The 27,344-nt window shown below is 47.5% G+C and overlaps 5 protein-coding genes and 1 non-coding gene across 6 annotated transcripts; 3 read left to right on the forward strand and 3 right to left on the reverse strand.

The window, feature by feature from the left end:
• The first annotated feature begins 941 nt into the window (after positions 1-941).
• Positions 942-1,069, forward strand: MIR7774 (microRNA MIR7774). The gene has a single exon (NR_127065.1). It is a non-coding gene; the product is annotated as a microRNA MIR7774 (primary transcript).
• Positions 1,070-1,171: 102 nt separating this feature from the next.
• LOC100829067 (expansin-like A1) lies at positions 1,172-3,322 on the reverse strand. The gene is made up of 5 exons (XM_003562086.4): positions 2,686-3,322; positions 2,455-2,555; positions 2,135-2,313; positions 1,778-1,913; positions 1,172-1,676 (listed from the first exon to the last, which is right to left on the reverse strand). Exons 1-5 carry the CDS (start codon positions 2,822-2,824, stop codon positions 1,428-1,430), a joined length of 804 nt encoding a protein of 267 aa, XP_003562134.2. The 5' UTR covers positions 2,825-3,322; the 3' UTR covers positions 1,172-1,427.
• A 6,331-nt stretch (positions 3,323-9,653) lies between these two features.
• On the reverse strand, positions 9,654-14,376 carry LOC100829365 (4-coumarate--CoA ligase-like 4). The gene is made up of 5 exons (XM_010230943.3): positions 13,007-14,376; positions 10,613-10,758; positions 10,463-10,530; positions 10,272-10,374; positions 9,654-10,160 (listed from the first exon to the last, which is right to left on the reverse strand). Exons 1-5 carry the CDS (start codon positions 14,229-14,231, stop codon positions 10,047-10,049), a joined length of 1,656 nt encoding a protein of 551 aa, XP_010229245.1. The 5' UTR covers positions 14,232-14,376; the 3' UTR covers positions 9,654-10,046.
• A 146-nt stretch (positions 14,377-14,522) lies between these two features.
• LOC104582437 lies at positions 14,523-26,129 on the forward strand. The gene is made up of 4 exons (XM_024459251.1): positions 14,523-15,108; positions 25,123-25,519; positions 25,687-25,696; positions 25,736-26,129. Exons 2-4 carry the CDS (start codon positions 25,308-25,310, stop codon positions 25,895-25,897), a joined length of 384 nt encoding a protein of 127 aa, XP_024315019.1. The 5' UTR covers positions 14,523-15,108; positions 25,123-25,307; the 3' UTR covers positions 25,898-26,129.
• LOC100829674 (probable signal recognition particle 43 kDa protein, chloroplastic) lies at positions 20,239-21,722 on the forward strand. The gene has a single exon (XM_003562088.4). The coding sequence runs from the start codon at positions 20,331-20,333 to the stop codon at positions 21,528-21,530; it is 1,200 nt and encodes a 399-aa protein (XP_003562136.1). The 5' UTR covers positions 20,239-20,330; the 3' UTR covers positions 21,531-21,722.
• LOC106865833 lies at positions 21,973-24,368 on the reverse strand. Its single transcript, XM_014896710.2, has 5 exons — positions 24,096-24,368; positions 23,832-23,990; positions 23,239-23,369; positions 22,787-22,822; positions 21,973-22,326 (listed from the first exon to the last, which is right to left on the reverse strand). The coding sequence occupies exons 2-5, from the start codon at positions 23,929-23,931 to the stop codon at positions 22,198-22,200; spliced, it is 396 nt and encodes a 131-aa protein (XP_014752196.1). The 5' UTR covers positions 23,932-23,990; positions 24,096-24,368; the 3' UTR covers positions 21,973-22,197.
• Positions 26,130-27,344: the final 1,215 nt, after the last annotated feature.

Consider the following 27,344-nt stretch of genomic DNA (forward strand, 5'->3'; position numbering starts at 1 on the left):
CCCTGCAAGGGATTTCCACGTAAATACTTGTGTCTCCCCTTCTTTTGGTGTTTTCCTTGCTATATTTGTTGGTGGTCATCATCTCTATTTGTCATTGACATTTATTGCTCAAGTTTGGTGCTATTTGGTTGAGTTGACACTTGAGACAACGCATACTTGTGTTATTTGATATATGGATGATTCTATTAGGGTATTGATGTTCTAGTAAGCTATCCTTGCAGCTGTTAATCTTGTGTGTAGGTTTGAGAACTCGGTGTTTGCAGATTTCATATACCGGTTCAGATTTGTTTCATGCACACAGCGTGTTTGTTGAAATGGTTGTGAGGAGATTTGTTCTATGCACACAGGGTGTTTGTTGAAATGGTTGTGAGGAGCAGCTTGCTATTTTGAAATCTTCCGCCGCCACATTGTGCTCACAGTAACGTAGACAAACGTCTATTAAGAACTGCTCTTCAACTGTAAATACCAGCTTATCATGCTACTGTGTCTTGTATCTACTGGTGTTCTTTGTCGTTCCGTCCAACAATTCTTACTAGCACCTAACCCAGTATAAAACGAGTGACGAACATACGCGCCCGCGCAGCAAACTAAAATTTTCGAGCAGAGCTTTAACCGTTCCCGAAAGCAAACAAGCTCCTTAGATTGAGGGGAAACCAGCGTCTTTAACCGTTCCCGAGAGCAAACAAGCCCCTTAGATTGAGGGGAAACCAGCGTCTCAGTGACTTGCAACGCAACGTTACGCATCGATTCGAGATGCCGAGAAAATTGAGAAGGCAGTCAGTTATAAGTTATGGAATTTATATTGAACGAACATTCGTTCTTTAGTCTCTCGGAACGAACGATCCGCTGACCATTCGATTGAGAAGATTGTGCCTGAGATTGCGCCACGTGTCTTGAGGGGGCGACAACTTTTAGTTCTGTTGCGTGGCAACTATAGGTCTGTAGTGGTGGCAACTATGGTCTGTGAGGATGGCAACTTTAGTTCTGTGTGGGTGGCGACTTTATTCCGTCGCGCCAGAAAACTAGAGAGCGAACGTTAAATTCCGTGGGGTGGCAACTTTAGTTCCGTGGGATTGACAACTTTAGACTGTGAGTGTGGCAACTTTAATTCCGTGGGATGGCAATCTTACCCGTCGCGCCGGAAAACTAAGAAGCGAACATTCGCTCCCTATTCCATCCAAAAATTATATTTCCTCCGTTTCATAAAGATTGGCACGGTTTCAGGTATTTGACTCCGTAACTTGTAACTAATGATCTCTCTCTATTGTTATTCCTCATGGTTGGTTGGTTCGTTCGTTGAAACCCCAGCCAGCCAGAACGGCAGCAACAGAGGTAATTAAGCTAAGCTAGTAGCCTCATCATCTTTGTTTTGCTCAGTCCTTTGCGGACGTTTTGTGCTTTCACTCACTCGTCGGTCTCTTGTTAATTCACTTCCAGTCCTGCGTGTCGCACGGGGAGCAGGCTTCCTGGGCGATGTCGGTGATCTGGAGCCCGGTGCCGTACATCTCGCCGGCGCGCCACGCGCTCGGCAGCACTTCCTTCTCCACCCACAGCCACTTCCCGTCGTACCCGGCGGTCACCACGACCCTGAGCTGCAGCGGCCCCGCCGGCGCCTGGCTCGTGCTCCACGCCGGCCCGTGCTCCCGCGCCATGAACTTCCAGTTCGACGACCCTACCTGCATCCATCCATCATCGCAGACATAAACAACATCAGAATCTATTTGATTCAGAAGCCAACATTCAGTAACATTCAGAGATACTGTTTCTTTTTCTGTACCTGTGCGATGTCGACGGCGACGATGTCGGTCTGGCCGCCCTGGTAGAAGAACCTGATGGCCAGGTGGCTGGGCGCGTGGCTCTTCTCCTCCACCCTCACCGAGAGGTTCTTGTGATTGTTGTACTCGCACGGCACCCTGCACATGCCAAGCGCTGACAAATTTGAGCCCCCTTCCGATCCAAAGTCCAAATTCTTGGTCTCTCTATTTATGATGCCACCACGTTCGGGCTCGGGCGGCCCGGCGCTACTTTTCGTTCTTTCTTACCGCGGTGGAAAGGCACACATGGCGCGGTTGGTGGTGAAAAATGAAAGACGACGACGAAGAAGAAGGCTTTTAGACTTTTTAGTTTTTATTACCTCTTGCACTCGACGTCGACCTCGCCGAGCTTGGCGAGCCGGTCGGCCATGCCGGGGCGCGCCATGGCGTTGAAGGCGGGGCTGCTGAGCACCAGCTCCGTGCGGTTCGTCTTGGCGCTGTCCGTGACGATGACCCCGGCGCCGGACGTGCTGCACAGCTCCTTGTCCTTGCACCGCACCTGCCCTTTTAAAATTTTAATCGCAATAAACAATCGCTAGCTAGAACTTGATTCTTCAGGCAGGCCGATCATGAGGCCACGCCCCAGAAGACGACATCTTTGTTCGGTTCGGTTGTTCTTTTGGTTGGTATAGTTGGTTACCTGGAAGCACGCGCCGCAGCCGACGCCTCCGCGGTACAGAGCGGGGCCTGCCGCGGCGAGCATGCCGCCGTTGAAGGAGTTGCCGTACCCGCAAGAACCGGCTGCAACCCAGGAATCGAATTCGTTCCAGAACCAAGGTAAAAAGCCAATCAGAAATTCAGAATCAGGGCGTAGGTAGAAACGGAGCATGCAGTTGTATCAATCGATCAGTGTGCTTGCTTGCTTGCTTACCGGAGAGGGTGAGCGAGGAGGTGTAGAAGGAGGCTCTGGACTGGTGCAGGCAGCGGTCGCAGGCGGAAGCCGCCGAGACGAGGAAGAGGAGCGCGAGCAGACTCGACGAGGAGAAACTGACAGGGACGGCAGCCATCATCGGGAACAGAAAAAGGGTCGATCGGTGCGTTACTTCAGGTTGAGAGAAGCTCACAGAGAAGCAGCAAGCCGGACGATGATTCTTGTGCCTGACGAGTACTGACGACTGCGTGCTGCGTCCCTATATACACGCACAAGTACACAACACCACCGCCCATATCCTCCCTGGCCAACACTGCAGCTACTGGTACAGAACAGGGAGCGCGAGACAGAGAGCACACTGATATGGGGGGCGGTGCGACAGTGACGGACTGGCGAACTGGGCAAGATACGCACGCCAGCACGGAGGTGCCCCGGCCGTGGCTAACCTGGCCGTAGATGGTGGCCCCGTGGCAGGTCCAAAGGGGAACAGACGAAGGAAACGGAAGAGCGAACAAGACAAAGGCATTGTGGTCTGGGGATGCCACCGCATCGATCATCGTCCACCCGGCCGTGCGCAGCGGCACGCTAGCAAGAGCGCGGCCGGGCGGTGGAAAAGAAAGGGGTCTGGTTGGGGTTTTAGGTTTGGACCGCTGCGCCGAAGCGACTCGCTTGGCGGCTTGCAAATGGAGCGTACGTCCAGCGTGCGTGATCCCCCCCCCCCCCCCCCCCCCCCCCCGATCCTTTCCGTGCCGTCGCGTACTCGCGTCTCCCAGAAATTTCAGAAAATCAGACCTCACAAGTGTCACAAAGTGTTCTCTTGGCTCCTGGAACTCTCTGCCGGAGAGGTTTAAAAGATGTTGCACGCTTCTTTGTTGGGTTTTGCGTGGTTCACCGTTCGAGGAAACAGCAACTTCTCATGGCACGTTTTTGGCGGTCTTTCCGCCCTGTGGTGTTGGTCTGGCCGGGTTCGTTGGAACGTACGGCTTACACTTGTCTGTCTATGTACTCGTAGATCGGCAGGTTGCGAATAATCTGTTTTTCCGTATTTACGAATTTATGACGATGGTATCTACTCCTTCCGTTTTCATAATTCTCGTCTCAAATTAGCTCATTTAAATGAATGTATCTGTTTAAAAACGTCTAGATACATGTAATATTTCGACAAGAATTATGTAACGGAGGGAGTAGCGTGGAACCGAAGAGTTCAACGGTTAGCGCGTGAGGAGTTACATCTGATCGTATGATTGTATATGTCGAGGGTGACACGACACGACTGTGTTGCCAAGTAGTAATGGCAACGAAAGCTATACTACGATCGTATAGGGAAGATATCACGTTGTCTTTCCTGTTCTCGATTTCGTACATAGGCAATACCCTTTCGTGATACACGACTCCACGGCATGTACAAACGCACGGTGGAATGTAAGTGCAGTGCTGGTTTGCAGACTAGTGGCGTTGACTGTTGGATATGGAACGTACAGGCTACAAGATAAAGATGCTCGCGAATCCGGGGAAATTAATCCAACACCATTCTAGCGTACGGCATTGGAATATCCTTTTTCTTTTGATATGGATGGATGTATCATACGATTATAATCGGTGGTTATCCATAATTCGTTTTCTGCAAATCGAAGTGAAGTGGACCGTTGTGAAGGTGCTCACGTTAGTTGCTGCGTGCAAACAAGTAGTAGCACTTCATTTCTTAGCTCAAAACAAATTAAGCTCTGAACCATTAATCGAAAGCAAATTAAATTACGACTTCAACTAAAAAAGGAATTAAGAACCAAGAAATTGATTAATAACGAGCAATGAGCTAGGTCGCGGTCTGGTCGCGTCTATCCGATATACGCTGGCCGGTGAACTACCCTTGTAGCTGAGCGTTGGATTTATTCTGTTCTCTGGTCCTCTCCTTCCTGTCGCCTTTCTGCATCGATTGCTCCTAATCATACGATCTGCTCATAAAAATAGTACTCGTACGGCATAATGTGGAAAGATCAGGATTATCAAGACGGGATGATGCCGTGTGCTCTTTGAGTTCGTGCGTCCCGAAATCGCACCTACTGACGCAGGAAACACATTTGTGGGGGGTTGGTGAAAGGCGCTCGAGTTCAGTATTTTTTGCTGGAATTATCAGACGGTCGTCATCAGTCGATTAACTTTGGAAAACGGGATTTATATTTGTTTCGTCCAGACAAATCCTTTTTCCACCATTCTCCGTCGCCGATCATGCATCCGTCCGTTTTTAAGACCCTTGAGGCTCAAGATTTTGAGCCGGGTTGCGATCACGGGACAGCATCATTGTTTTGAGAGTACGACGCAGACTTGACACGTTCTTAATTTCACACAGATTCACCTGTTTTTACTTTTACGCACGACCGCGAGAGGCTCTCTTATCAAAGAAAGTGAGCGGGTCATCGAGTTGCCTTGACAAGTCAATACTCTTTACAGTATCTGTTAGCTGCTCGTGCGATCCACACTTACATCATCTGTAGTGGAGTGCACAGTACTCACACAGTTGATGCGCTAATGATGTATACTACAGGTATTTCTTTTTTCTGAAGAAAGGTGTACGACCGATGGGAGAAAGAGAGACAAAGAGAGATTTAAAAAAAAGAAAAGGTGAGAATGGAGGAATGTTGGATTTGGGGTGCGTGCACGGGAAGGGAGCGGCGGCAGGGCAAAGAGTTGAATGGAATCATAGAGGATTTGGATGGATGGAATTGAGGCGAGTGCGGGTGGGGAAGGACCCAAGGATATAGATAGCAAGAGAGACAAAACGAACGGAAGTAGATGGCTTCTCTTCGCTTTGCTTTGATAATATAGAACGGAAGTAGATTGGCTTCTCTTCGCTTCCAGAGCACCGAAGATTGGTGGATCACGGCCCGGAGAAAGCACCTAAACACCTGCGGAGAGATTTCGACACTTTCACGATTTTGGTCTATTGACGGATTTGGAAAGAGCGCAACGCCAGGATTTTTCACTCCGAGTCCAGCACCATCAATCGCGTCTTTGACCTCACCATTGATGATCTTCGCTCCTCGAGGGTGGCTGGCTGCATCATTGCTTTCTGAGGGCTCCTTGTCCAATCTGTAATCTGTAGTACTTTGAGGCTTCAGTTAGTGCCTGTGGTGTTTGCCCTTTGAGGTTGTTTCCCTGCTGCAAATTCTCTTTGCAGTTTGACGCTGTACTTTCTTTCTTTCTATCTAATAAAATTCGGCCTCTAGCCCTTCGTTTGCTTCGATAATATATAAGGGACCAGGGTTTATCACGTACGGCATGCAAATGCAACTCTCATGTCACACTGGGCACTGGCCACCGGTTTGTGACCTGACTTGCGTTGCGCTGGCATGCTACACGAAACAAGAAAAATTCCCTGATATGAATATTGGTGTGACGATGGTACGGGTCGAAAAGAAAATTGGGGTGCATTTGCATATGCATGCATCAGCATCAAGGATGTGTTCCCTCCGGTAGGCCGACGTTCTGGATGACGTCGTTTTTTTTTTGTGTGTGTGTGTGTATGCGGCACATAGTACTTTTAGTTTTTTCTCTAATTTTCTTGTTATTTTTAGTTGTGGTCAACGAACTTAATAGAATGGGACCGTCTCTCTCCTTTTATATCCTCGCAAATTAAGAAGACTTACTTGAAGCGTCTGGACAGTTTAAGTTTGAGTACTCTTTAAGTTTTGAATAATCGTCAAAATATGTGCAGTACATATGTAAACCCCACTTATCCGAAATGGCATTGCGTGTTTTGTCGATATTTTTGCTGAACTGGTAGTGGAATTTTGGTTGCACCTAAATAAATGCTTTTAACCAGTACTAAGTGCTAAACATGTATTGTTGGAAAGAAAAAGGCTTGTGAAAATGCCGAAGAAGGAAGTCACGGATGCGTAGAGGACCAGGAGGGATTTGATTTTGTAGGGATGAAAAGACCAGCTAGGACCAGGTTGGTGAAACCATAATTTCATAATTTTGTCCTAGATAATTTATGCGCGAAGCCATCTAACGTCTGGCCATGGCATGTTCCTGGTGTCCAAGAACCCAACACCCATTGGGTGGAGGCCAGGGAGTGATATGTGACGATTCAATTCAGGCTGCCAAAGCCTTAACAACTCCATTGACCGTTGATTAATCCACGTATTCAATCACCGGTTTCGTTCGAACCAAAGAAACAGCCGATCGAGTCCATTGTATTGCAATACTACTATGATCGACCGATCCCATGCCTGGCTATGACGATTGATCTGTCCTTCAAAATAGTACTGCTATTATCATCTTCCTCGTCGTCGTCCGAAGAACGCATGGCTATAATATTTCAGATGCAGCTAATTAACCTGCCAAATCTGTTGGCGTGATGGGACCCGATGGATCGTGGCTTGCCCGCGCGCTCTCCCGTGACACAACGAGACAACGGACACACGCAGGCAAGGCGACCGACCCGTACCGTGCCGGCGAACGGCGACCAGGTTGATTGGCCTGTCGTCTGCCGACTGTATTTTGGCTCGCCGGTACGTAGAGCACGCAGCCACGCACTTGGCCCTGGCGATCCGGACCGGCGAACGGCCCTGTCTGCCACGTCTCCTGATACAATGGCGTGGCGTCCCGGATCCTTCCTCAACCGGCGCCACGCCACAGCAAACTACGTGCCTCGTGTCGGAGGAATAATGTCGTGTCCAGGCGACACGTGGCGGCTTCTTGGTCGCCGGGATGGGCGGACAGGACCCAGAGAGGATCACACGCGTCGTGGTTCGTTTGGAGGAACTCAACTCATGGGTGGGGGTTCAGTAGTAATAAGTCCAGTGCATGTGCAGTTCAGCTGTCGTCTACGATTTGCACACGCTTGGCTTGGGTATGCCGCACGCACTGACAAGGGCACGGCAGCTACATTATTTTCCCTGCACATTTGGCACTCCTACGTACTGTCTCTGTACAGCTAGCTTCCGTCGTCGGGCCGAGGCGTGCGTTCCTCCGTCGTCTTCCGGACCGGTCGAGCTCGAGCTATTGCTACAGCTCTCTCTCAGCCGTGGGAGACTCCTCTGCTGACTCGCAGTAACAGGGTCAGGGCAACTCCAGCAGAGAGAATCATTTTGTGTTCGTTTGGACTAAGCGGATTGACCAATTCATTTTCGGGTCTATCACTCTCTCAGTGAGTCTACCCATTTTATCCGTTTTATTACTCATGGACATACGGGCTAGATGAGAAAAAAGTTGGCAGGTGCGGACAATCCTAGTATAAAAACGACCATCCGACACGACCCAAACCCGGAGCAAATTTGATCGGAAATAAGTCGTGTCCGACCAAAAAAAAAGGATTTTGGTGTCCGACCAAAAAAAAAGGATTTTGGTGTCCGTTTTGGCCAAACGGAGAAAATGGGTCGCGCTCGGGATGGCCTCAGGAATGATCGTTTCTTCTGTGCACGCCCGAACCCTGTGGCAATCGACCTTAGACCTAATAATTCGTAGCTTCTCGGTCGGCTTCTCGCTGATGAGGCCTTGAATGCACTCGTTGATCAGCCTGGATCAGCTATTCAGCTTTGATTTCGCGTCCTTGCTCCGTCCCTGTCAACGAATCTGATCATCCCTCCCTCCGTACTTTAGGTCATTTTCCCTTCCTTCCCGTTCTCCGTCTTGCCGGCCCCCAACGACGTCCTGCAGACTCCTTTAATTAACCCCGTGTCTCTCTAGAACAAAGAAAAGAAAGATATCCAGTGTCTCGATCACTCGTTCTTTCCTGAACTTTAGTGCTCCTACATCGGTCGCAGATCGGAACAAAGGTTGAAAAGCAGAGGGCGTACGTGTGCGATGCATAGATGCCTGTGCTTATGCTTAGCCCATCCTCTGCACCGCGGCAGGAGTACGTGTTAGGGTGAATCATACTGGAGATATTTGGGCCACGGCATCTGCGTGATTGGAACAACGAAGGATCCATCGATCGGGTCTTGTTTGTGTGTGTCGTTTCTGGATGCCAAATCAAATGCAGGCGGCTCTGTCGATCACCAACCAGCACTAGCACCCTTTTCAAGTGTTTATGTCATTGGTTGGACTAACGGTCGAATTGTTGGGAAATAAACTCTTCTTTACTGCTAACAACAACTGCTGGGACTAAACCAAAAAAGTTGTGTGAACTAACTAACTAACTCCGTTGCTGCATCTGAGTGTTATGTATTTCCTCACAAGAAAAAGGAAGAGAGAACTGTTTATGCACTTGTGTACAAAGGAAACTGCACTTAAGCCCAGTATCGCTGTCCCTAGCAAAGGCCCGGCTGTATTATTCCGTACTCTGTACTCCCATGTCGAGCTACTCCCGGTGCTCCTAGCAAAGGCCCGGGCTGTATTATTCCGTACTCTGTACTCCCATGTTGAGCTACTCCCGGTGCTCCTAAACATAATACTCCGTATATAAAACAGTCGTCAATCATCAAATTTATTACAGTAAAATTTTAGAAAAAAGTATGAACTACCGTGCAAACATCAAATCAAAATTCGTCTCGTAGGTCCTCGCAGAAAAAAAAGTCGGCCTGTAGAGCAAGAAAGAAAAAAGACACAACTAATACTCATACTAGCTAGGAAAACAACAGCTAATTCAAACAAGCTGTGAATTCTGCCAATTTATCATCACACTAGCTTTTTTTTAGAGCAATCACACTAGCTATGAAAACAGTAGCTAACTGAAACAGGTTGTGAATTCGGCCCATTACATATCATCACATCTTTAATTCTCGGCCTACTAATGGAATTTGGATTTGACTTGAAATTATGTGACATATGCTACTCCGTACACATATGTTGTCTCGTGCAGAGGCCGAAGTATTTCCTCTTTTCGAAAAAAGAAAAAAAAATGTTGCATCAATGGTGCGAATACTTCTCAGATTTTGACATTTATATACCTTACCAAACACATGTTCGAGGTGCGCTCAAATGGGCAAAATCTGTTCGAAAAAGATTATATATAAAGAAAAATCTCATTGGATATCCCAGTGGAGGCTACGAACCACCACAGCCAAGAAATATAGTGAAAGTAAACTGACTGGCCATATACATACTGTAATGTCTGGTCTAGATCTCGTAATTACAGAGTTACAGTCTGTACACAAACCAGTGTAGCCGTGTAGGAATCTGGATGGGTTGATCTCAGATCCATCTAACACCTCAAACTGGGAAATTGTTTTGGATTTGGTATTATGGTTATTCAATTCTAGGTACAGAAGAAGCAGTATACCCTCCAATGTACACAACTGATGAGATCTTCAGTTACAAATACTCACCGAAATTAATTTGGACAAAGGGCAGAAGAGAGCCAAGTGTACAATGATGACGAGCCAACACTAATGCAGGAAGGGGCCAGTCCAATCCAAATTTCAGAGCTTGGATGTCGCCAGCTTGATGAGATCTTTCCTCAGTATCTTGCCGGATGCATTCTTGGGGATGTCCGTCACGAACGCCACCTTTCTGACCTTCTTGTAAGGGGCTACCTGAGAACATAGCACAGTGGCAGGTGAGAGAGGTTGGCGGTATACTTAGCGAAGATGATGGTTCATTTTCATTGATCTGATCGTTCGTGAGTCAGTCAGTGCTCTGCTCACCTGTTTCGCCACAAACTCCATCACCTCATGCGCTGACAAGTTGCTCCCGTTCTTTCTCACAATATAGGCCATCGGAAACTGGCCGACCTCCTTATCAGGAAACCTGCAGAAGGGCCAGCCCATCAAGAAATCTTGCATAATTAAGAATCAAAATTAATAAAAGAGATTACTGTCATCGTGAGGACACTTACGGGATAACAGCGGCATCGGTAATCTCTGGATGTGTCAGCAAAAGAGCTTCGAGCTCTGCCGGTGGCACCTATTTATACACAGATTATTCAGTTTTCAGATGACAAGAATTTCAGGAGAGATATTAGAATGTACCATTCAGAGATGTCTACCTGGTAGCCTTTGTATTTGATCAATTCCTTCAGACGATCCACCACGAAGAGATACCCATCCTCGTCTATGTAGCAGAGATCACCAGTCTTGAGCCATCCTTCAGGTGTCACAGTTGCCTTTGTTGCCTCTGTGTTCTTGAAGTAGCCTGGAGGGATCAACATTCCAACTTTTAACATTTTTTCTCCAAGGAAGGATATAGAACCTAACAATTAGGACCGTGAAATTCACCTTGCCAAGGGTTTTATTACACGTCTATAACTGCTTGAAGCACCCGATTTGTCTTAGGGTGCTAGAATGCAAGAGATGTGATATTCTAGCAACTGAATCATGAATATGCAAAGTGAATGTTTCTGATCCTAACACTGTCAATTCTCAAATATGTTTGCAGCTTGACACTCTGGATATTTTCTTGTGGATATTGAATACAGTATCCAGTGTAGTCCAGACCGTGTGCATGTCATCATGCTGATGTCGGGAGAGCTTCCTCCCATTATTTACAAAAATATTCACTGAATTCCGATGGTGCGTTGGTAGAACTTCTGCGTTTCTGAATGTTACTCCAGATTACTACTCTGATCCATAATAAGTGTCTCAGATTTACTACTCTAGACACTTATTATGGATCGGACGGAGTATTATTTACTGTGGTACTTGCTGAATTAATGTACTTGTTCATGTTGTGTGGTACTAGGAAAGATGGCTGTGGTACTCACTGAATTCCAGGGGAAAGACATTGCAACAAGTGCAGTTTAACTTAAAGCCAGGCACATTAGATAATACAAGAATGAATCAAGATCTAATGACATGAACAGATCATGTAGTGGAATTGCAGGGAACGAAATTTCAATCAAGGCAATTAACGTTCTCTTGTAGTATTGGCAATGGCAAGGTGCTCTGGCAAAAAAAAAAAGTTTGTAGAACAAGTGACGCATCCCAGGTTCAAGCCCAGGCGGTGGGTGTTTGGCGACATACTCCACTAACTGAGTAGTGCTCAGTTCTCACAACACAATTAACCTGACGCTGGGCATACTATAGAACTCAAGCATGCAACTCTGTACTCGCACAATTTTGTCAAGAGGGATAAGTACGGAGATGATTTTGGTTACAAGCTCGAGTGATCTCTTTATTTTGAAATAGCTGAAAAGTGTGTTTATAAGTTTCAAAAACTTCCAGAAAGATCCCACATGTACATGTTAGAACACACTAGGAATCTGCAAATATGGTGAGAATTTATTTTCATTCGCGGGCTGCACAAACAATCAGATGTAGTGATTTAAAATAGCAAACAATAGGCACTGCTATTTGCTATTATGTATCACACCACAGTTTTTATGTGCAGCTTGCTATTGAAAGCAATTTTCTTTACATGAAAATTTGCAGATTCATAGTGTACTCCCACAAACACACTGATACTTTTAGAACTTCAAACTGCAAATTCACCTTTTGAATTTTTGCAAGTAAAGAGATCACTAGAGCTCTGGAGCTAAAAGCAGTTACTGGGATAGGCACACCAAACCACAGAGATTACTCATACCTGGGCGGTGAAGGTGTACCTGCTAAGTTCATAGTACAATTTTTTTTTGGAAACAAGGATAAAACTACAGGCACACATTTTTTAAGGAAATAACTCTATTAATTCATCCTTGGTCTCTGTGCATACAACATGTCCACATAGGACAACGTACAAAGTCTTGATGCCAAATGGCAAATCAATCAAACAGAACTTCTCATAAGTTACCTATCCTACTATGCGACCACCAACAATTCTAAAATTAAGAAAAGAGAAACGACAGCATCATCAACCATCAAAAGTACGCAACATCCCACTAACTAAAGATGACACTGACCACTATCAAAAGAAAAAGACGAGCGTCAAAATTACTCCCAGACCATCAGAGAGAACTGTAGGTCAACTCGACGCTAAACCATGTTAACATTAGTAATACTGTAGTACAGATTGTGCACTATTGTTAAAAATACACATGTGGATTCCTAAGTCCAAAGACTAATAGACACTCTCGTCAGAAGGTACTCATGTATACTCTAGTAAATAAGTAGCCATCTTATCCTGGCACCTGGTATACATAGCTGTACACATCTAACAACGCGATTGATAGCGTAACAGTTTTATATATCTGGCACAAAACACAATTATGACAGAATCCTTTTGTTAATTCAGAACAGTTTACAATGCACAGTGATGCAGAGGAGACATGCTAAATTCCAGACTGCACTAATCGAAAAATGCTGGATGGACTAAACTAAAATGAAAATGGAATTCTAAACTCAGCATGCATCGCGCTAATCGAATAAAATGCAGGATGAACCAAAACAAAGTGAGAACGGAATAATAAGAGAATAACAATATGCACATGGTTCATTAATCATGATACCTTTCATGACGTATGGTCCCTTGATCCACAGCTCGCCGGTGCGGTTCACCGGGAGTGCCTCAGCGGTCTCAGGGTCTACGATCTTAGCCTCGGTGTTGGGCGACAGCAGCCCAGCCGTCCCGTACTGGCGGCTCTCCTCGGCCGAGTCCGTAGACGCGCCGATGGCCGTGCTCTCCGTGAGCCCGTACCCCTGCAGGATCTCCACCTGCGGGTACTTCTCCTTGAACCCTTCGATCAGCTCCTTGCTGAGCGGCGCGCCGCCGGAGAGCACCTTGCGCAGCTGCCCGAGCGGCAGCGGCTTCGGGTGCGCGACCATGGCGACCAGGATCGGCGGCACGAGCGGCAGGTAGGTGACCCCGTAGGCGTTGATGCAGCGCAGCATCTCGGGGAGCTCGAATTTGGAGAGCACCACGATGGTGGCGCCGCAGCCGAGCAGGCCGGTGGCGAAGGCGACGAGACCGTAGACGTGGAACATGGGCACCGTGCAGAGGAAGGTCTCCGTGGAGTCGGACTCCTCGAGGCGGAAGCGGGTCATGACGATCTGGACCATGGAGATGAGGTTCCGGTGAGTGGAGACGACGCCCTTGCTGGGCCCCGTCGTCCCGGAAGAGTAGAGCAGCGTGGCCTGGTCGTCCTGCGTGACGCGGTCCCCGCGGCGGCGCGCGGGGTCGGGCGGCGTGGCGGAGATCTCCTCGATGGTGGCGGCGATGCGCGGATCGGCGGGGAGGGGGTCCCCGGCGGCGGATTCGAGGAGGACGACGCGGAGCGGGTGGTCGCGGGGCAGTTTGGGGAGGAGTTCGCGGGTGGTGAAGGCGAGGACGGGGCGGGCGTCGGCGACCTGCTTGGCGATCTCGGCGGCGGTGTTGAGCGGGTTGGCGGTGGTGACGACGGCGCCGAGCGACATGGCGGCGAGGGCGGCGACGGGGAAGTGGACGGAGTTGGGGGAGAGGATGAGCGCCACGTGGCCCTTGCGGAGGGAGAAGGGGGCCGAGGCGAGCGCCGTGGCGGCCCCGGCCACCGCGCGCCAGAGCTCCCCGAAGGTGGTCCGGCGGCCCGTGGCGGCGTCGATGAGCGCGACCACGCCCGAGTGGCGGCGGGAGGCGAGGAAGGTGACGACGTCGACGTCACGGTCGACGGGGAGCGGGACCGCCGCGCGCTTGCTCCGGAAGGAGCCCGTCGCGGCGCAGTAGCCGCTCCGCGTGTCCGCCGTCTCCGATTGGGCCATCGCGGGGAGAGATGGTTTGGCTCGTTTGGGATTTGATTTTGCTCTGTCTCCGGCGGCTCTCTCGTCTCGTGCTCGTGCGGTGCGGGCGTCTGACCAGTACTTCGTCAGTAATAGAAGAAGTACCGGCAGACTGGTGGGGAAGGTGGAACCCGCGTGTCGTTGAGACTCGTCAACTTTGAAGTGTCAGCTGGAAAGCGTGACTCGTGCGCGCATGTGCGGAAATAGGCGGAAGAGAAACGAAATGGAAGCAGCGTTTTGGGTCATAAAAAATGGAAGCAGTTGGGCTCGTTTTTTTTTGGCTGACGACAGTATGAACCCGTTCTCCAGAACTCCGCTCCGGGAGCGGACGGAGTCGCACCGAAAGCTCCAACTCCGCGGAGTCGAAGTTGCGGAGCGGACTGGCTTCTAGTTCAATCTGACGGAGTCGAATTTTTGGTGCTCCACACATTCCAAAATCCACTCCGCGCACACGAGTTTCACAATTGCCACTGGAAGTTTAAGGAAATTACCCGCCTCTGCCATTCACTTATCGGTTCGTCATTTCAAAAAAAATAAAAAATTCCTCGTTCTCACCTGAGCCCGAGCCCGAGCGCTCCTGAGGCGACGGCGGAAAACCCTAGTGCCGCCGCCGCCCCAGCCACGCCGTAGCCGCCCACCTCCGCCGGCTCCACCAGCCCGCTGCGCAGTCTCCACCACCCCCTACTCGTTCTCCGCCAAGTTAATCCCGGCAAATCCGCCCTCGTTGGCCGCTATCCGGAGGAGATCGAAGCCGGAACTCGGTCACTGCCACCTCGGCCGTCGGTCGCCAGCATCTCCGCCACTTGCAGGTCGTCGGTTGAGGAGCGCCTCAAGGTCGACAAGATCTCCCTCCTCACCCGTAAGTGGCCCCATCCCTCCTCCCCCTGTATCCTTTGCTAGTTGCAACGTCCATCGATGGTTTTCAGTTGATTGCCCCTAGATCCTTTGCCACTTTCCATCATCCATCATCCAAGGAGTGTCATGTGCAAAATTTCAACAAAAAATCAGTTGCACGGGATTAATTCTTGGATTCAGGCATAGCTTCTGAATTTTCAAACAGAGGAAAAAAGCTGTTAGAATCAAACTGTCTTACGGTGAATTAAAGGAAAAAAAAGGCTGCTGGAATCGAACTGTTTTTACAGTGATTTAGCTGCAATTTACAGGATTATGTACATGTACATGCATCAGAATGTTCAGAAATTGATTTGAGTCAATTTGATGGTTTCTATTCTGTACAACAGAATGTCCAGAAATTTATTTTTTACATCAGTTTATGATCCTGATTCTGTGCATCAATTTGATGTGTTTGATTTCTGAAAAAAAATGTTCAGTCGAGTGGCAGCAACGATTATTCAGCAAGTATAGTTTTTCTTCTTCTGAATCTTTGAACAGCCCGCAGTCAGGTTTCAGTGGCAGAGACCTGTAACACTTCAGCCCCACACTGATTTTCTTATCTTGGAGTTAAGAGTTGATTACCGAACACTTTTATAACTCCAGTATTTGTCTGCGGAGCAGGATGACAGGGAGCGGGGAGTGGAGTTCAGAATTTAGAGGAGCAGAGAGTTACCGAACGGGTTCTATATATGACTACTAGAAATAAAAACTCTGCCCATATCACCCAAATCAGAACCACAACCAAGTATTTATTTTTCATCACAAAAATTATACTCCCTAGTCTCATCATATTAAGTGACGAAATATTACATATTTTTAGACGCTTTTTGAGTATAAATACATTCATATTTAGCCAAATTTAGTCACTTAATATGTGACGGAGGGAGTATGAATTGAGCATACATCTTACATTTTAGAACGTATTGTATCTCTAGAAAAAACAAACTCAAGATGACCAAATGCTCGTGAATCCAACAAAAACTTGCTTACACATACCATTGAAATTAATGTTCAAAGTTGAATATCGAAATGCATGTTTACGTAAAAGGACAGAGGGGCCAGTTAGTATCACTAAGCAAATCACACTAACAAGGAGTAAAATGAGTTAATTAATCTCATAAAGAGAGAAAGAAAATATGACCTTAATTTTAATAATAAAAAATTGTGGAGGGTGAGTGTCTTGTATGCACAGATGGAGAGATGGAGGGAGTATCACTTTTGCCGTGTTTAGGCCCTGTTTGTTTGGACTTATGCTTCAGCTTTTGGTGCTTTTAGCAATCTCAAAAGCACTTCTCCCGTTTACACATGAAGCTGAGAAGCACCTCCGGGCGTGCTTTTGGTGCTTCTAGCTGAGAAGCACGTCTGGAGGTGCTTCTTAGCTTCATGTGTAAACGGAAAAAGTGATTTTGAGATTGCTAGAAGCACCAAAAGCTGAAGCTGAAGCCCAAACAAACAGGGCCTTATTTAGCTGATGTGATTTTTCTATTGTCATGACACCCAAGACTATGAATGCTATGTATTTTTTGTTTACTTCCATGTAAATTTTCCTTGCTTTTGCCTTTTTCAAATTATGCAAACGAAAGATGTCCAACAGATTTCAACAATTTTTTTTGATAAAAAAGCTAATGGACATTGCAAAATGTGCGCTAAATTACTAATTTTATGGTGTGTTTAAATTTTTTATTTATAAACCTGGTTTTTTTGACAGCAAAATACCTCTTTATTCCGTGGAAATAATAGTTACATCATTGAGACGAAGAGGTACTATGCTAGGAGGGGGGGGGGGAATTAAACCAGGAGCTAATAGGATTGTACTGAGCTAATTGTACCAACTCATGGGCCACCGAATTCGAGTTGCGACAGCAGTGACTGATTTCCACACGGGCGAGGTCTTCCGACGAAATGAAGCAATCCTTATAAACGCGGTTTACTTCTAACATCATGCTTCAAATGTTATACTTTTCTTTGGGAGGGATTGGTATTTAATACTCCCTCCGTCCCATATTAAGTGACTCAAATTTGTTGAATTTTTTTTGAAAGTAAATTTGCTCAAATATGGATGTATCTACGCCTAAAAAGCGTTTAGATACATGTAATATTTTGGTACTTAATATGGGAAGGAGGGAGTACTGTTGGGAATATGCCCTAGAGGCAATCATGTATGATGTAATTCCCAATGTATTCATAAATATTATTAAGTTGTCCTTGTTTGAACATCTGATATGTATCATTGAATATGTGATTTGATTGTGGAACTATGTATTCATGTTGTTCATACTAAATTGTCCTTAGTCATTGAGGTTGTGCTGGACACATAACCTAGACTAATGTGAAAGTTGGCTGATGACTCGGTTCCACTTGTCATGGGCATGGTGATGTCATTCCAGTTTACACGGACTCGGCTAAAGAGTTTAGCGAGTCGGACTGACCCATATTGAGATGCAACGAGTAGGTCGTCATTTGCATGTCTCAATCAATGTAATCCTTAGACCTGAGGTTATCGCACAATCCGAGTTGTGGATCACCAACTTAGGTTCTGTCAAACGTTGTTCCGTAACAGGGCAGTTATAAAGGCAGAGTTCGGGTTGACTGAGAATCAAGCTGTGTGATGTGGATAACCAAGATGGGATTTTGCCCCTCCGACTGGAGAGATATTCTCTGGGCCCTCTCGAGTGATATGATTCGGGAAGCATGGCCATGCGCGACTTGGTTAACTGTTAACCGGGTCGATCGACTAAGAGTTAGTCGGATGAATCGTATATCACAGATCGAGAAGAGAGTTGAACTATTAAAGGGATGACGATTAATCGCCTATAGTTCGACAAGGTATATCGTGAGGCAAAAGGGACTAAGACGTATGTCACATTGGAAGGTACGTCGTCATGACTCGATGGTACTTGGGAGTCGGCACGTTCTGCTAGGAGCCGCTACCGATTGATCGATTGTGAGTCGGACTCCAATCGTGTCCAAGTCACCATGAGCCTGTGGGGTCACACACTTAAGAGCGGGAGCAAGTATTTGGTCGGGTTGGACCCGAACTGGAATTGGGCTGACAATGCGAGTTGGACTCGCAGGGTGGATGGGCCACAAGGCTTGGAGCCTACTTCCACTCGATATATAAGCAGGGGCGTGGGATGCCTAAGGGGCACGGTTTTTCCACTCTCATGCGTTGAGAACCCTAGCCCGATTCAGTTCAACCGTCGCACCGGACCTAGCAGTCCGCCGCCGGAGCTCCTCCTCGCACGTGTGGATACCGGCAGAGGTGCTGTACGTTCAGCACTTCGACGATCGCGGGATTGGATCGGCTGGATCGGATCGAGGGACTGCACTGCATCAAGACGCCGCATCGATAATCCGCAACTGCGCGTCTAGTGGTAATCCTCGTGGCCTTCTACCTCGGCTAGATCTTGGGAGTTCGCGTAGGAAAAGTTTTGTTTATCTCTACGCGCCCCTTCAAGTACAACCGAGAAATTGTAAATTCTTACCTGAAATGATTTGCGCATATCAACATCTTCAAAATTCAAAATCTGGGTTGTTAATGACTCACCGACGAAAACTGGAAGGGCTAGATGTGTAGCTGGCTAATAGGTCACGATTTTTTTAAAAGCCCGCCAGCAAGGGCCCGCACGCAGCTAAACGGGCCTCTTTGGCCCGCATGCTTTGCCTGGGTCTCGGTCCCGTGGGGGCGTAGCCGTTAGCATTCTTTTGTTTCCTACATTTTTAACGTATTTTATATGAGGCCCGGTGCGGGACGCCTGCCTTCCATCTTAGGGTGCGTTTGTTTGGGCTCCTAAGAGCTGCTCCAACAGCTTCTGGGCTGTGGAAGTTGGAGCCCAAACAAACATGTATTTCTGGACCAGCTTCTCAGATCCATTTCGTTGGAGCGCTCCGCAGAACTACACTAGAATTTGGGCTGTGAGTGCTTCTCCAAGCCGCTGCATATTCTTCTCACCCCACCAAGACCCGACGGCATCAAACCCTGCTCTCCCCCAACCTGAGCAGAACAACGTCTCAGGCTAGGGTCCGCTGCCGCCACCTTGCTCTCCCGCAACCGGCGCCGCCGCCCTCACCTCTCCCCTGGAATTCGGCGCCTAATCTCTCCTTTCTCCCCTGCCGCTACAGGCGCCGCCGCCCTCCTCCGGCCGGTCCGGCCGCCCCTGCTCCCCCCAACTTCCTGCTCCCGGCGCTGCCCTCCGAGCTGGTCTGCTAGACGACGCCCCGACCACGCTGCCCTGCTCCTCCTACCTCGAGGATTGATTGCAACTAGACTATCGTGGTGTTCTGCACTTAAGCTGCTTGATTGCAAATTAGTATGGAGTAGCACTTTTGCCAACAACTATCTATCGTGGTGTTGCTCTGGACACAGTACATCTCTTGATTGCAATTGCACTACAGAGATATATAAGTTGTATGCAGCGCTAATTTGCAATGCTTTATTTCAAATGGCAATGCTTCTCTGTCTCTGCAAGCGAAGGCTGCACACACATTTTGAATTGAACATTGTAACGATTGCAGGTATCCACAAGATGAAAGCGAAAAAAAGACGGTAAAACTGTCAAATAAGTGTATGCACCGTTCAAACCATCAAATTCAGTAAAAAAAAATTAGTCATCTGAAGCAAAAAATAGATTTTAAGCACGTCGTTTACTGTTACGACGGTACAATCACCGCTAATACCAAATCTACAGAACTATAGGGTCATTTCAACATATTTTAGTTGCAGCTGCACTTGGACCAACCGCACAAACAAACACGCATCAGACAATTCTAACTTTCCAGCTGCAATTGGCAGCCACAACTGATTTTGGAATCTGCTGCTGTAGAATCTGCAGCTGTGAAGCTGCAGCCCAAACAAACACAACCTTGGTGGAGTGGCTCAGCACGACCCGTTTATATACGGGCCTGAGAGCCGGGCCGGGCAAAGACCGGTTAGTAGCGGAGCTGGCTAGGGCCGGCCCTTTGGCCAGCTATGGCTGCTGGATGGAAAAAATTAAGCTGACACATGCTGACCGAAATGACAACCCATCGGGACCGTCCAATTTGAGTATTCCACGAGATGAACGGCTGAGTTCGCCCGGAATCCAGAACCCCATCACCTTATCCTCTTCCCTCGCTCGAAACACATCATCGTCTTCCCTCCACACGCGCATCGCCGGACAGACACAAGCTTACCTCCCGCCCGCCCCAATGGAGGCCGTCCTACGACATCCATCCCTCTCCCGCCTCAAACCCCCGAACCCCAACGCTCACAGACCCACATCCCTCTCCACCACCGTCCCTCCCCGTCCCCGATTTCCCAAGCGCCGCCTCGTCGCCGCCACCGCGGTGTTCCAGGACCAGAGCAACCCGAGAACCGCAGCAAAGGGTGGCGATGGTGAACAAGACGAGGAGGAAGAAGAGGGGTACGGGGAGGTGGACCGCATCGTGTCCAGCCGCACCGTGAAGAACCCGGTGTTCGCGGACGACGGCGGCGGCACGGCGGTGACGACCGCGACGGAGTACCTGGTGGAGTGGAAGGACGGGCACGAGCCGACGTGGATCCCCGCGGAGGCGATAGCGGCGGACGTGGTGGCGGAGTACGAGACGCCGTGGTGGGACGCCGCGAAGAAGGCCGACGCGGATGCGCTGCGCGCGCTGCTGTCCGACGAGGCGGAGCCGCTGCGGCGGGACCCGGACGCGGAGGACGCGCAGGGGCGCACCGCGGCGCACTTCGCGGCCGGGATGGGGTCCGAGGAGTGCCTGCGCGCGCTGGCGGCGGCCGGGGCCGACATGGGCCGGGCCGAGCGGGCCGGCGGCGGGCTGACCCCGCTGCACATCGCGGCGGGCTACGGGCGGGCCTCCGGGGTGCGGGCCCTGCTGGACCTCGGCGCCGACCCGGAGGCTCCCGACGAGAAGGGCCGCACGCCGCTGGATCTGGCCCGCGAGGTGCTCGCGAAAACGCCCGGGGCGGCGGTCGAGCGGCGGCAGGCGCTGGAGGCGGCGGCGAAGGAGGTGGAGAAGGCCGTGTACGAGTGGGGCGAGGTGGAGAAGGTGGTGGACGGCCGCGGGGAAGGGAAATGGCGGGAGTACCTCGTGGAGTGGAGCGACGGCGGGGACAGGGAGTGGGTGAAGGCGCCGTGGGTGGCGGAGGATTTGGTGCGGGACTTCGAGGCCGGGCTCGAGTACGGCGTCGCCGAGGCCGTCGTGGACAGGAGGCCGGCCGCCGGCGCCGGGGAAGACGGGGGGAAGTGGGAGTACCTCGTCAAGTGGGTGGATATTGAGGAGGCGACGTGGGAGCCCGCGGAGAACGTGGACGACGAGCTCGTGCAGGAGTTCGAGCGGCGGCTGTCGGGAGCGGGGACTGGTGGTGGTTCCTCGCCGCCGGCGGAGACGACGGTCGCCGGTTGACGGCGGCTGCTGCTGCTACCTGCTGCCGCGCTCGATTCGCGATCTCTGGTTTTGTCGTGTCGGTCGATCGATTGCCGAATGTGTCATTAGCAATTGGAGAGCTTTTTATTGTGATTAATTAGTCTCTTTTTACGCTGTAACGTTTACACATTGCGGTTGATGAATCCAACGAACCCAACCTGTTTCTGTAAACTCTGCAGATTAGTAGAAGGAAATGTGCCGGCAGCCTCCATTGTATCTCCGTGCTCCCAGCATGCGAGACAGTTGGGTTTCAAAGGCATCTGGGCTGCGACTGCCTCGTGCGCTCAGCCCAACCTGATGCGCTTGGCCCAAGCAAACACGTCCTCAATGGAATTCACCGGTGTTGTCCTCGTCTTTCTCACTACGTCACGGAGTATATTCAAAGGCACTGTATATTGCCTAAAATTGCCTCAAAGTTAAATTTAGGCACTTCTGAAAAATGACACTAAATAAATTTTCAAGCACAATACAAAATTGCCTTGAAATTCAAATCAAGGCTCCTTTCGAAAAGGCCTCAACAATCAGGTTGTTAGTACTACAATCTGATTACACTATTCAGTAGTACCAATTTCATAGAATTCATTTGACGAAAAAAATTCAATTGGCTAACGCTAGACAAGTATTCGCATTCAAGTCATGACATCATTCACTTCAAGACAACACTGGCTTCAGTTGTGGTAAGTTTGGAAACTTTCGTCTTCCTTTTTGTCTTCTCAGCCGTAATCTGTGATTGTGAGCCGCCGGCACCTGTCCCAGCTTTTAAATTTGCAGATTCCTGTGGAAATTTATTTGAGCTTTAAGTATTGATACTACTGCTGCATTATATAACCTTCCGAACCAAAAGACAAAATGGTAGAAAACATCATATATGTAGAACTTATATGAGATGCATGTCTCTGGTTTCTGGAGTACAACCAGTATGGTCAAAAAGTATATTACAAGTTCCAGATCAGCTAGTACAGTTCACAAATACAAATACTCCCTCCGATCCATATTAATTGTTGAAATATTACATGTATCTAGACGCTTTTTAGGCATAGATACATTCATATTTGGGCAAATTTGAGACAATTAATATAGATCGGAGGGAGTACAATTTAAGCCTTTATAGATAAAATGAAACATGGACAGTTAGAGCTGATCCAGTACAAGCAGTTAGCAGCTTATATAGCGGAGAGCTCACTCATTTGATCATAAATTTCAGATATACTTACTACCAGGAGCATATAAATTACCTTAGACATCAGGGGTGTACCATTTTTACTTGTAACCTGCAATTTTTGTTCAGAAAATAATAGTTTGCAAAACCATGATGTAAATTAAGTATATGCAAAACATATGGAGAGTGGCTAAGTTGCATACACCATACATTAAAGTCAGTTAGAGAGAAACCTAGAGAGAAATAGAACAAGTCAGTAACTATTAGCTACTTTCTCTAAACTGAAACCATGAAAACAGACAATGAAACTAAAACTGAACAAGCCCTGCTCTGTACTTAGGGAAAGGGCATCTAGTCAATGAACTGAAAAAACCCTTTATTCTACCTTAGGCTCTTGTACTCCTCGTTCTGATCTTATGAATCTCAGTCCTAATAAAATCCATCAGCGACAAGGGGACACAGTGGAATTTAACTACAAGTCCAAATCAAGCAAGTGATCTCAACAATAAGGGTAGAAACAACAATCACCGCATGCTGGCGGCTCGTTGTTCTCCGAAAGGGACGTGGCTTGAGAGTGGTAGAGGAAGGAACGGCGAGGATCCATGAGAAATCTGTGTTGTAGTATAGCACTATCTGGATGCGGACCATGACTTCAGTTCCTGCCAAGCAAAGCAATTTCAGTTAACTAAGCACAACAACTTCAGTTATAATTAACCAAAACAGTTTTCAGTTAACTAAGCACAGCAGCATCTTCAGTTAACTAGTGTCCAGTAGTGAACGAGCATGCATATGGATGCAGCTACATGCACGTTCTGAAGAAGAACCAATGACTAGAAATACCAAGCATGTCGTTCTGAAGAACTGAAGAACTACTATCTATTGACTACCAATTGTTCATGCTAAATTTGAGATGAATATGCACTCTGTAGTTAGACTAGAGCAATACCAATAGTGCTGCTTCTACCAATTAGTACTCCTACTACTACTACTACTACTCCTACTACTACTACTACTACTACTACGACCACCACCACCACCACCACCACCACCACCACCACCTAGTACCAAGTACCAACAACTGAAAGCATGCCGTGGTGAATCTACAAAAAAACATGTCGTACTTTCAGGTTTTTCACTCCCAAAACTTATTGAGGCCTCTTCAGAGGAGAATGGACCGATGCAGCTCTCTCTCTCTCTCACACACACACACACACAGAGCATGACCTTGCCGATCAGCTTCACGGCCCCCTCCCGCTGGTAGCTCTTCGTGACTGAAGGGCCTGGCTCGCGCGAACACAAGGACAGATGGGGTTAGGGTTAGGGCCACGGGCCATGGACCTGGTGAAGGGGAGACGGCGGCGATCAGTCGTGGGGAGGGGACTTACTTGCAGCAGAGAAACACCTGCAGCTCGACGGTGCGCACGCGGCTGAGCGGCTCGTGCCACAGATGCGACGGCGACAGATGCTCGGCGGTGACTCTGTGAGGGAGGAGACAGCGGGCGGGCGGAGACTCTGCGAAGGCAGAAACGGCGGGCGCGCGGAGGCTCCTCGACGGCAGAGACGGGGGGCGCTCGGAGGCTTCTCGACGGCAGATCGAGACGGCAGCGAGGACCGGTGGAAAGTGATTTGGGGATATTTTTTTTCAGGATGATCCACTTAACGGGGAACAAGTAGTCTGGGTTATATCGGTGGAAGGGTAGATTTTTTGGAAAAATCGAAACGGAGGTTCTTTTTGCATAAAGTACATATTTTTTAAGGCAGTTTTTATGAATTTGCCTTTTTAAATCATAGTGGCAATTTTATAATTGCCCTTAGAAAATTAGATCTGTAGCTTTTTTTAAAAATGCCTTGGATGGTTGAATCTTTTGAGGCCTTCTCTCTATTATGCCTTTGATGTTAAAAGTATTTGGAGGCAATTTTTTAATAATGCTTTTGATGTTCAAAAATTTGGAGGCATTTTTTCTAAAAGGCCTTTGGAGTTAAAGGTTTTTGAGGCATATTAATAAAATAGCCCTCCTTCACTTAATTTTTGACGTACTACATAAAAATTGCCTTCTATAATACGTAATTGAGGCAATTTAAAATATTGCCATTACCAAACTGCCTTTGAATATACGTTGTGACGTAGTGTCTCAAGCCATATTTGAAATATTTTTCTCCCGTAACTTAGACGAAACCTTCGATCTATAGAGTAGTTCATGTGCTTAATGTGGCGTTAGTTGAAAATTGCACTCTATTCTTACTTCTACTTGCATAAATTCCTAGGTTTCTAATATTAGAGGAAATACGAGAATGCAAAAGCGACAAGGTGAAATTGCATTATTTGGCTTATTTTTGTTTTGACTTTGTGCGATCCATGATTTGATGACATAACGTTGCAATAAAATGGCTATGTGCATCGCTCCGATGCAGAGGCTGGGGAGTTCCCCTTTTCAGAAAAAACCCGGTGAAATTGCATTTGCCAAAGGCCAGGGGAGTACCTAATACATGCGCCGACATGGTCACCCGTGAGAACAAGGTCAACTATGGTATATGTATCTATGAATGTACATCGATTAATGTTTATAATGCGAGGTCAACTATAGATACAACAATTAATGTTTCCCTGCTTGAACATAGTATATGTATCTAATCACAGCAAACAAAAGCTGACAAAATATCCTCGAGGTTTCCAAAGAAACTATCATACGATGGATGCTAGGCATGCAAGCATGTGTTTCCTCGTACTATTTGTATTACACGGAAATCCTGCTACCATGGCCGGTTCGTGTTTCTGTATCTCTCTCTCCCTTTCTCTCGTCGTGTCTTGGTTTTAGTTAACTTCATGAGAATTGATCTAGGATAAGAAAAATGTAAGTAGCTTTATTTTGTTTTTTACCTACTTTTTTTTCGTGTTCTTCGCGAAAATTCAAACCAGGACCTAGACGTTCATTTTTAAAGTTTAGAACTAACTTGACGTGTTTACAAATGAATTAGTATCTCGGATGTATTTTACTAATGCGTGGATATAAATATGTGCGCAGAGAAATGCGGGTACCGACTTCTTCCATTGTCATTCTGTTTCGATGCTATGTGCAAGTCAGAGTGCTGGATAGAAGGGGTAGCTTTGGGTGCTCAGGTCAAAGAATACGAATGTGGGGGGCCAGGGCCGAAGACCTATTGTATTTGTCTTTTTTGCCAAAAATAATTAACCTTCAAGGGAAAATGCAGACTTCTGCAACGATCCTATATTGAATTGAAGAATGAAGATGGACCCGAATGAAGATGCCATGATTTGCTTTTGTCCGCCGCAGTCCCCTTTAAGAAAAGATGACATGTGCTCTTACAAAGAGGATCTCTATATGTCCGTCTTGTATTTGGACTCTTTGCATTATGCATAACAATTAATCCACCTTTGCCTAAGAATTTATATTTTCATTCATGTACATCATCAAATTAATCTACACCACTAGCGTGCACCACCACAAACAAATTAATCTCTCATTCAGTCAAGGCCGTATATAAGTTATACGAGTATAACTTTGATACTTTAAGAAACTTAATGCAATAACCTGCCTGTATGAACACATGTAGCAGTGAAGAGTGTTCTTAGCATGCAGAAGTTATCAGAACATGAATGTTCTTGCCTGCACCAGAAGTAGAGAATATACATTTCTAAGTTTCATTTCTTTTTGACAAAAAATCTATCCATGTGCTACATGCTATAACATTAACACTTGCCGAAATATGGCACATTAATTGCGTCATATTTTTTGTGCTATCAACAAATACTCATATTTATGTATGTTTTTTTTTGTAAATGTTCACACTATATAAGATTTATCTATCTTTTCCTTTTCCATTTTTATGTAAACTCACGAAAAACATTTGCTATATATTGTGGTTGCGTGTTGCGGATTTTTTTTAATAAAGATGAAATGTCATTTTTAACAAATACTCCCTCCGATCCTAAATATTTGTCATGGTTTTAGTGGGAGTAGATAACTTCATAAAAGAGCAAAAGAGTTATTTGCTCAAGATAGGACCACAATACAACGTGATGAGGTCATCGTGAATAGGAGGCAACGTACGAGGGCATTGCTCAATGCTCATCGCCCCAACTGTATTTTTGCTTCCACGTGGAATATCTTTTAGCCACCCACCGAATGCTCCACCGTGATTGTCGTGGATAGGCGGCAACGTATGAGAGCATGCTCAACACCCATCGCGCCAACCGTATCTCTGCTTCCACGTGGGATATCTTTTAGCTGCCCACCGAATGCTCCGTTGTGATTGTCGTGAATAGGCGGCAACGTATGAGGGCATGCTCCACACCCATCGCCCCAACGGTATATCTGCTTCCACGTGGGATATCTTTTAGCCGTCCACCGAATGCCCCGCCGTGATCATCTAGGTAAGCTGGCAAGTGGCAAGCATGCGCGGATGTGTCCATCCAGAACAGCTGCGATGCATTGTCTCAAAGATATATATGCTTCCAAAAGTAGTTGATAAAAATTCCCCCATGCAAGCAAATTAAGGCTATAAATAGCCCATCGTTTATGTTCTTAGACATAGTATCCGTGGGTCATATATAGAGAACGGAAGCTGGTCGGCACACTATCCTCACAAGAAAAAATCACACACCATGGATTCCA

The sequence above is a fragment of the Brachypodium distachyon genome, chromosome 1 (genome assembly GCF_000005505.3).
Source record: "Brachypodium distachyon strain Bd21 chromosome 1, Brachypodium_distachyon_v3.0, whole genome shotgun sequence".
NCBI classification, from domain to species: domain Eukaryota; kingdom Viridiplantae; phylum Streptophyta; class Magnoliopsida; order Poales; family Poaceae; genus Brachypodium; species Brachypodium distachyon.

What these genes read in the sequence shown, in the direction of transcription:
- LOC104582437 (XM_024459251.1), top strand. Translation starts at nt 25,308, where the DNA reads ATGTTTCCCTGCTTGAACATAGTATATGTATCTAATCACAGCAAACAA.
- LOC100829365 (XM_010230943.3), bottom strand. Translation starts at nt 14,231, where the DNA reads ATGGCCCAATCGGAGACGGCGGACACGCGGAGCGGCTACTGCGCCGCG. An exon ending in TCAAATACAAAGGCTACCAG is followed by an intron (nt 10,531 to 10,612) that starts GTAGACATCTCT and finishes GTGTATAAATAG; the next exon opens with GTGCCACCGGCAGAGCTCGA. An exon ending in TGGAGTTTGTGGCGAAACAG is followed by an intron (nt 10,161 to 10,271) that starts GTGAGCAGAGCA and finishes CTATGTTCTCAG; the next exon opens with GTAGCCCCTTACAAGAAGGT.
- LOC106865833 (XM_014896710.2), bottom strand. Translation starts at nt 23,931, where the DNA reads ATGCTCTGTGTGTGTGTGTGTGTGAGAGAGAGAGAGAGCTGCATCGGT. An exon ending in TGGGAGTGAAAAACCTGAAA is followed by an intron (nt 23,370 to 23,831) that starts GTACGACATGTT and finishes TTTGCTTGGCAG; the next exon opens with GAACTGAAGTCATGGTCCGC. An exon ending in CAACGAGCCGCCAGCATGCG is followed by an intron (nt 22,823 to 23,238) that starts GTGATTGTTGTT and finishes CAAAAATTGCAG; the next exon opens with GTTACAAGTAAAAATGGTAC.
- LOC100829067 (XM_003562086.4), bottom strand. Translation starts at nt 2,824, where the DNA reads ATGATGGCTGCCGTCCCTGTCAGTTTCTCCTCGTCGAGTCTGCTCGCG. An exon ending in GCTGCGGCGCGTGCTTCCAG is followed by an intron (nt 2,314 to 2,454) that starts GTAACCAACTAT and finishes TTAAAAGGGCAG; the next exon opens with GTGCGGTGCAAGGACAAGGA. An exon ending in TCGCCGTCGACATCGCACAG is followed by an intron (nt 1,677 to 1,777) that starts GTACAGAAAAAG and finishes GGATGGATGCAG; the next exon opens with GTAGGGTCGTCGAACTGGAA.
- LOC100829674 (XM_003562088.4), top strand. Translation starts at nt 20,331, where the DNA reads ATGGAGGCCGTCCTACGACATCCATCCCTCTCCCGCCTCAAACCCCCG.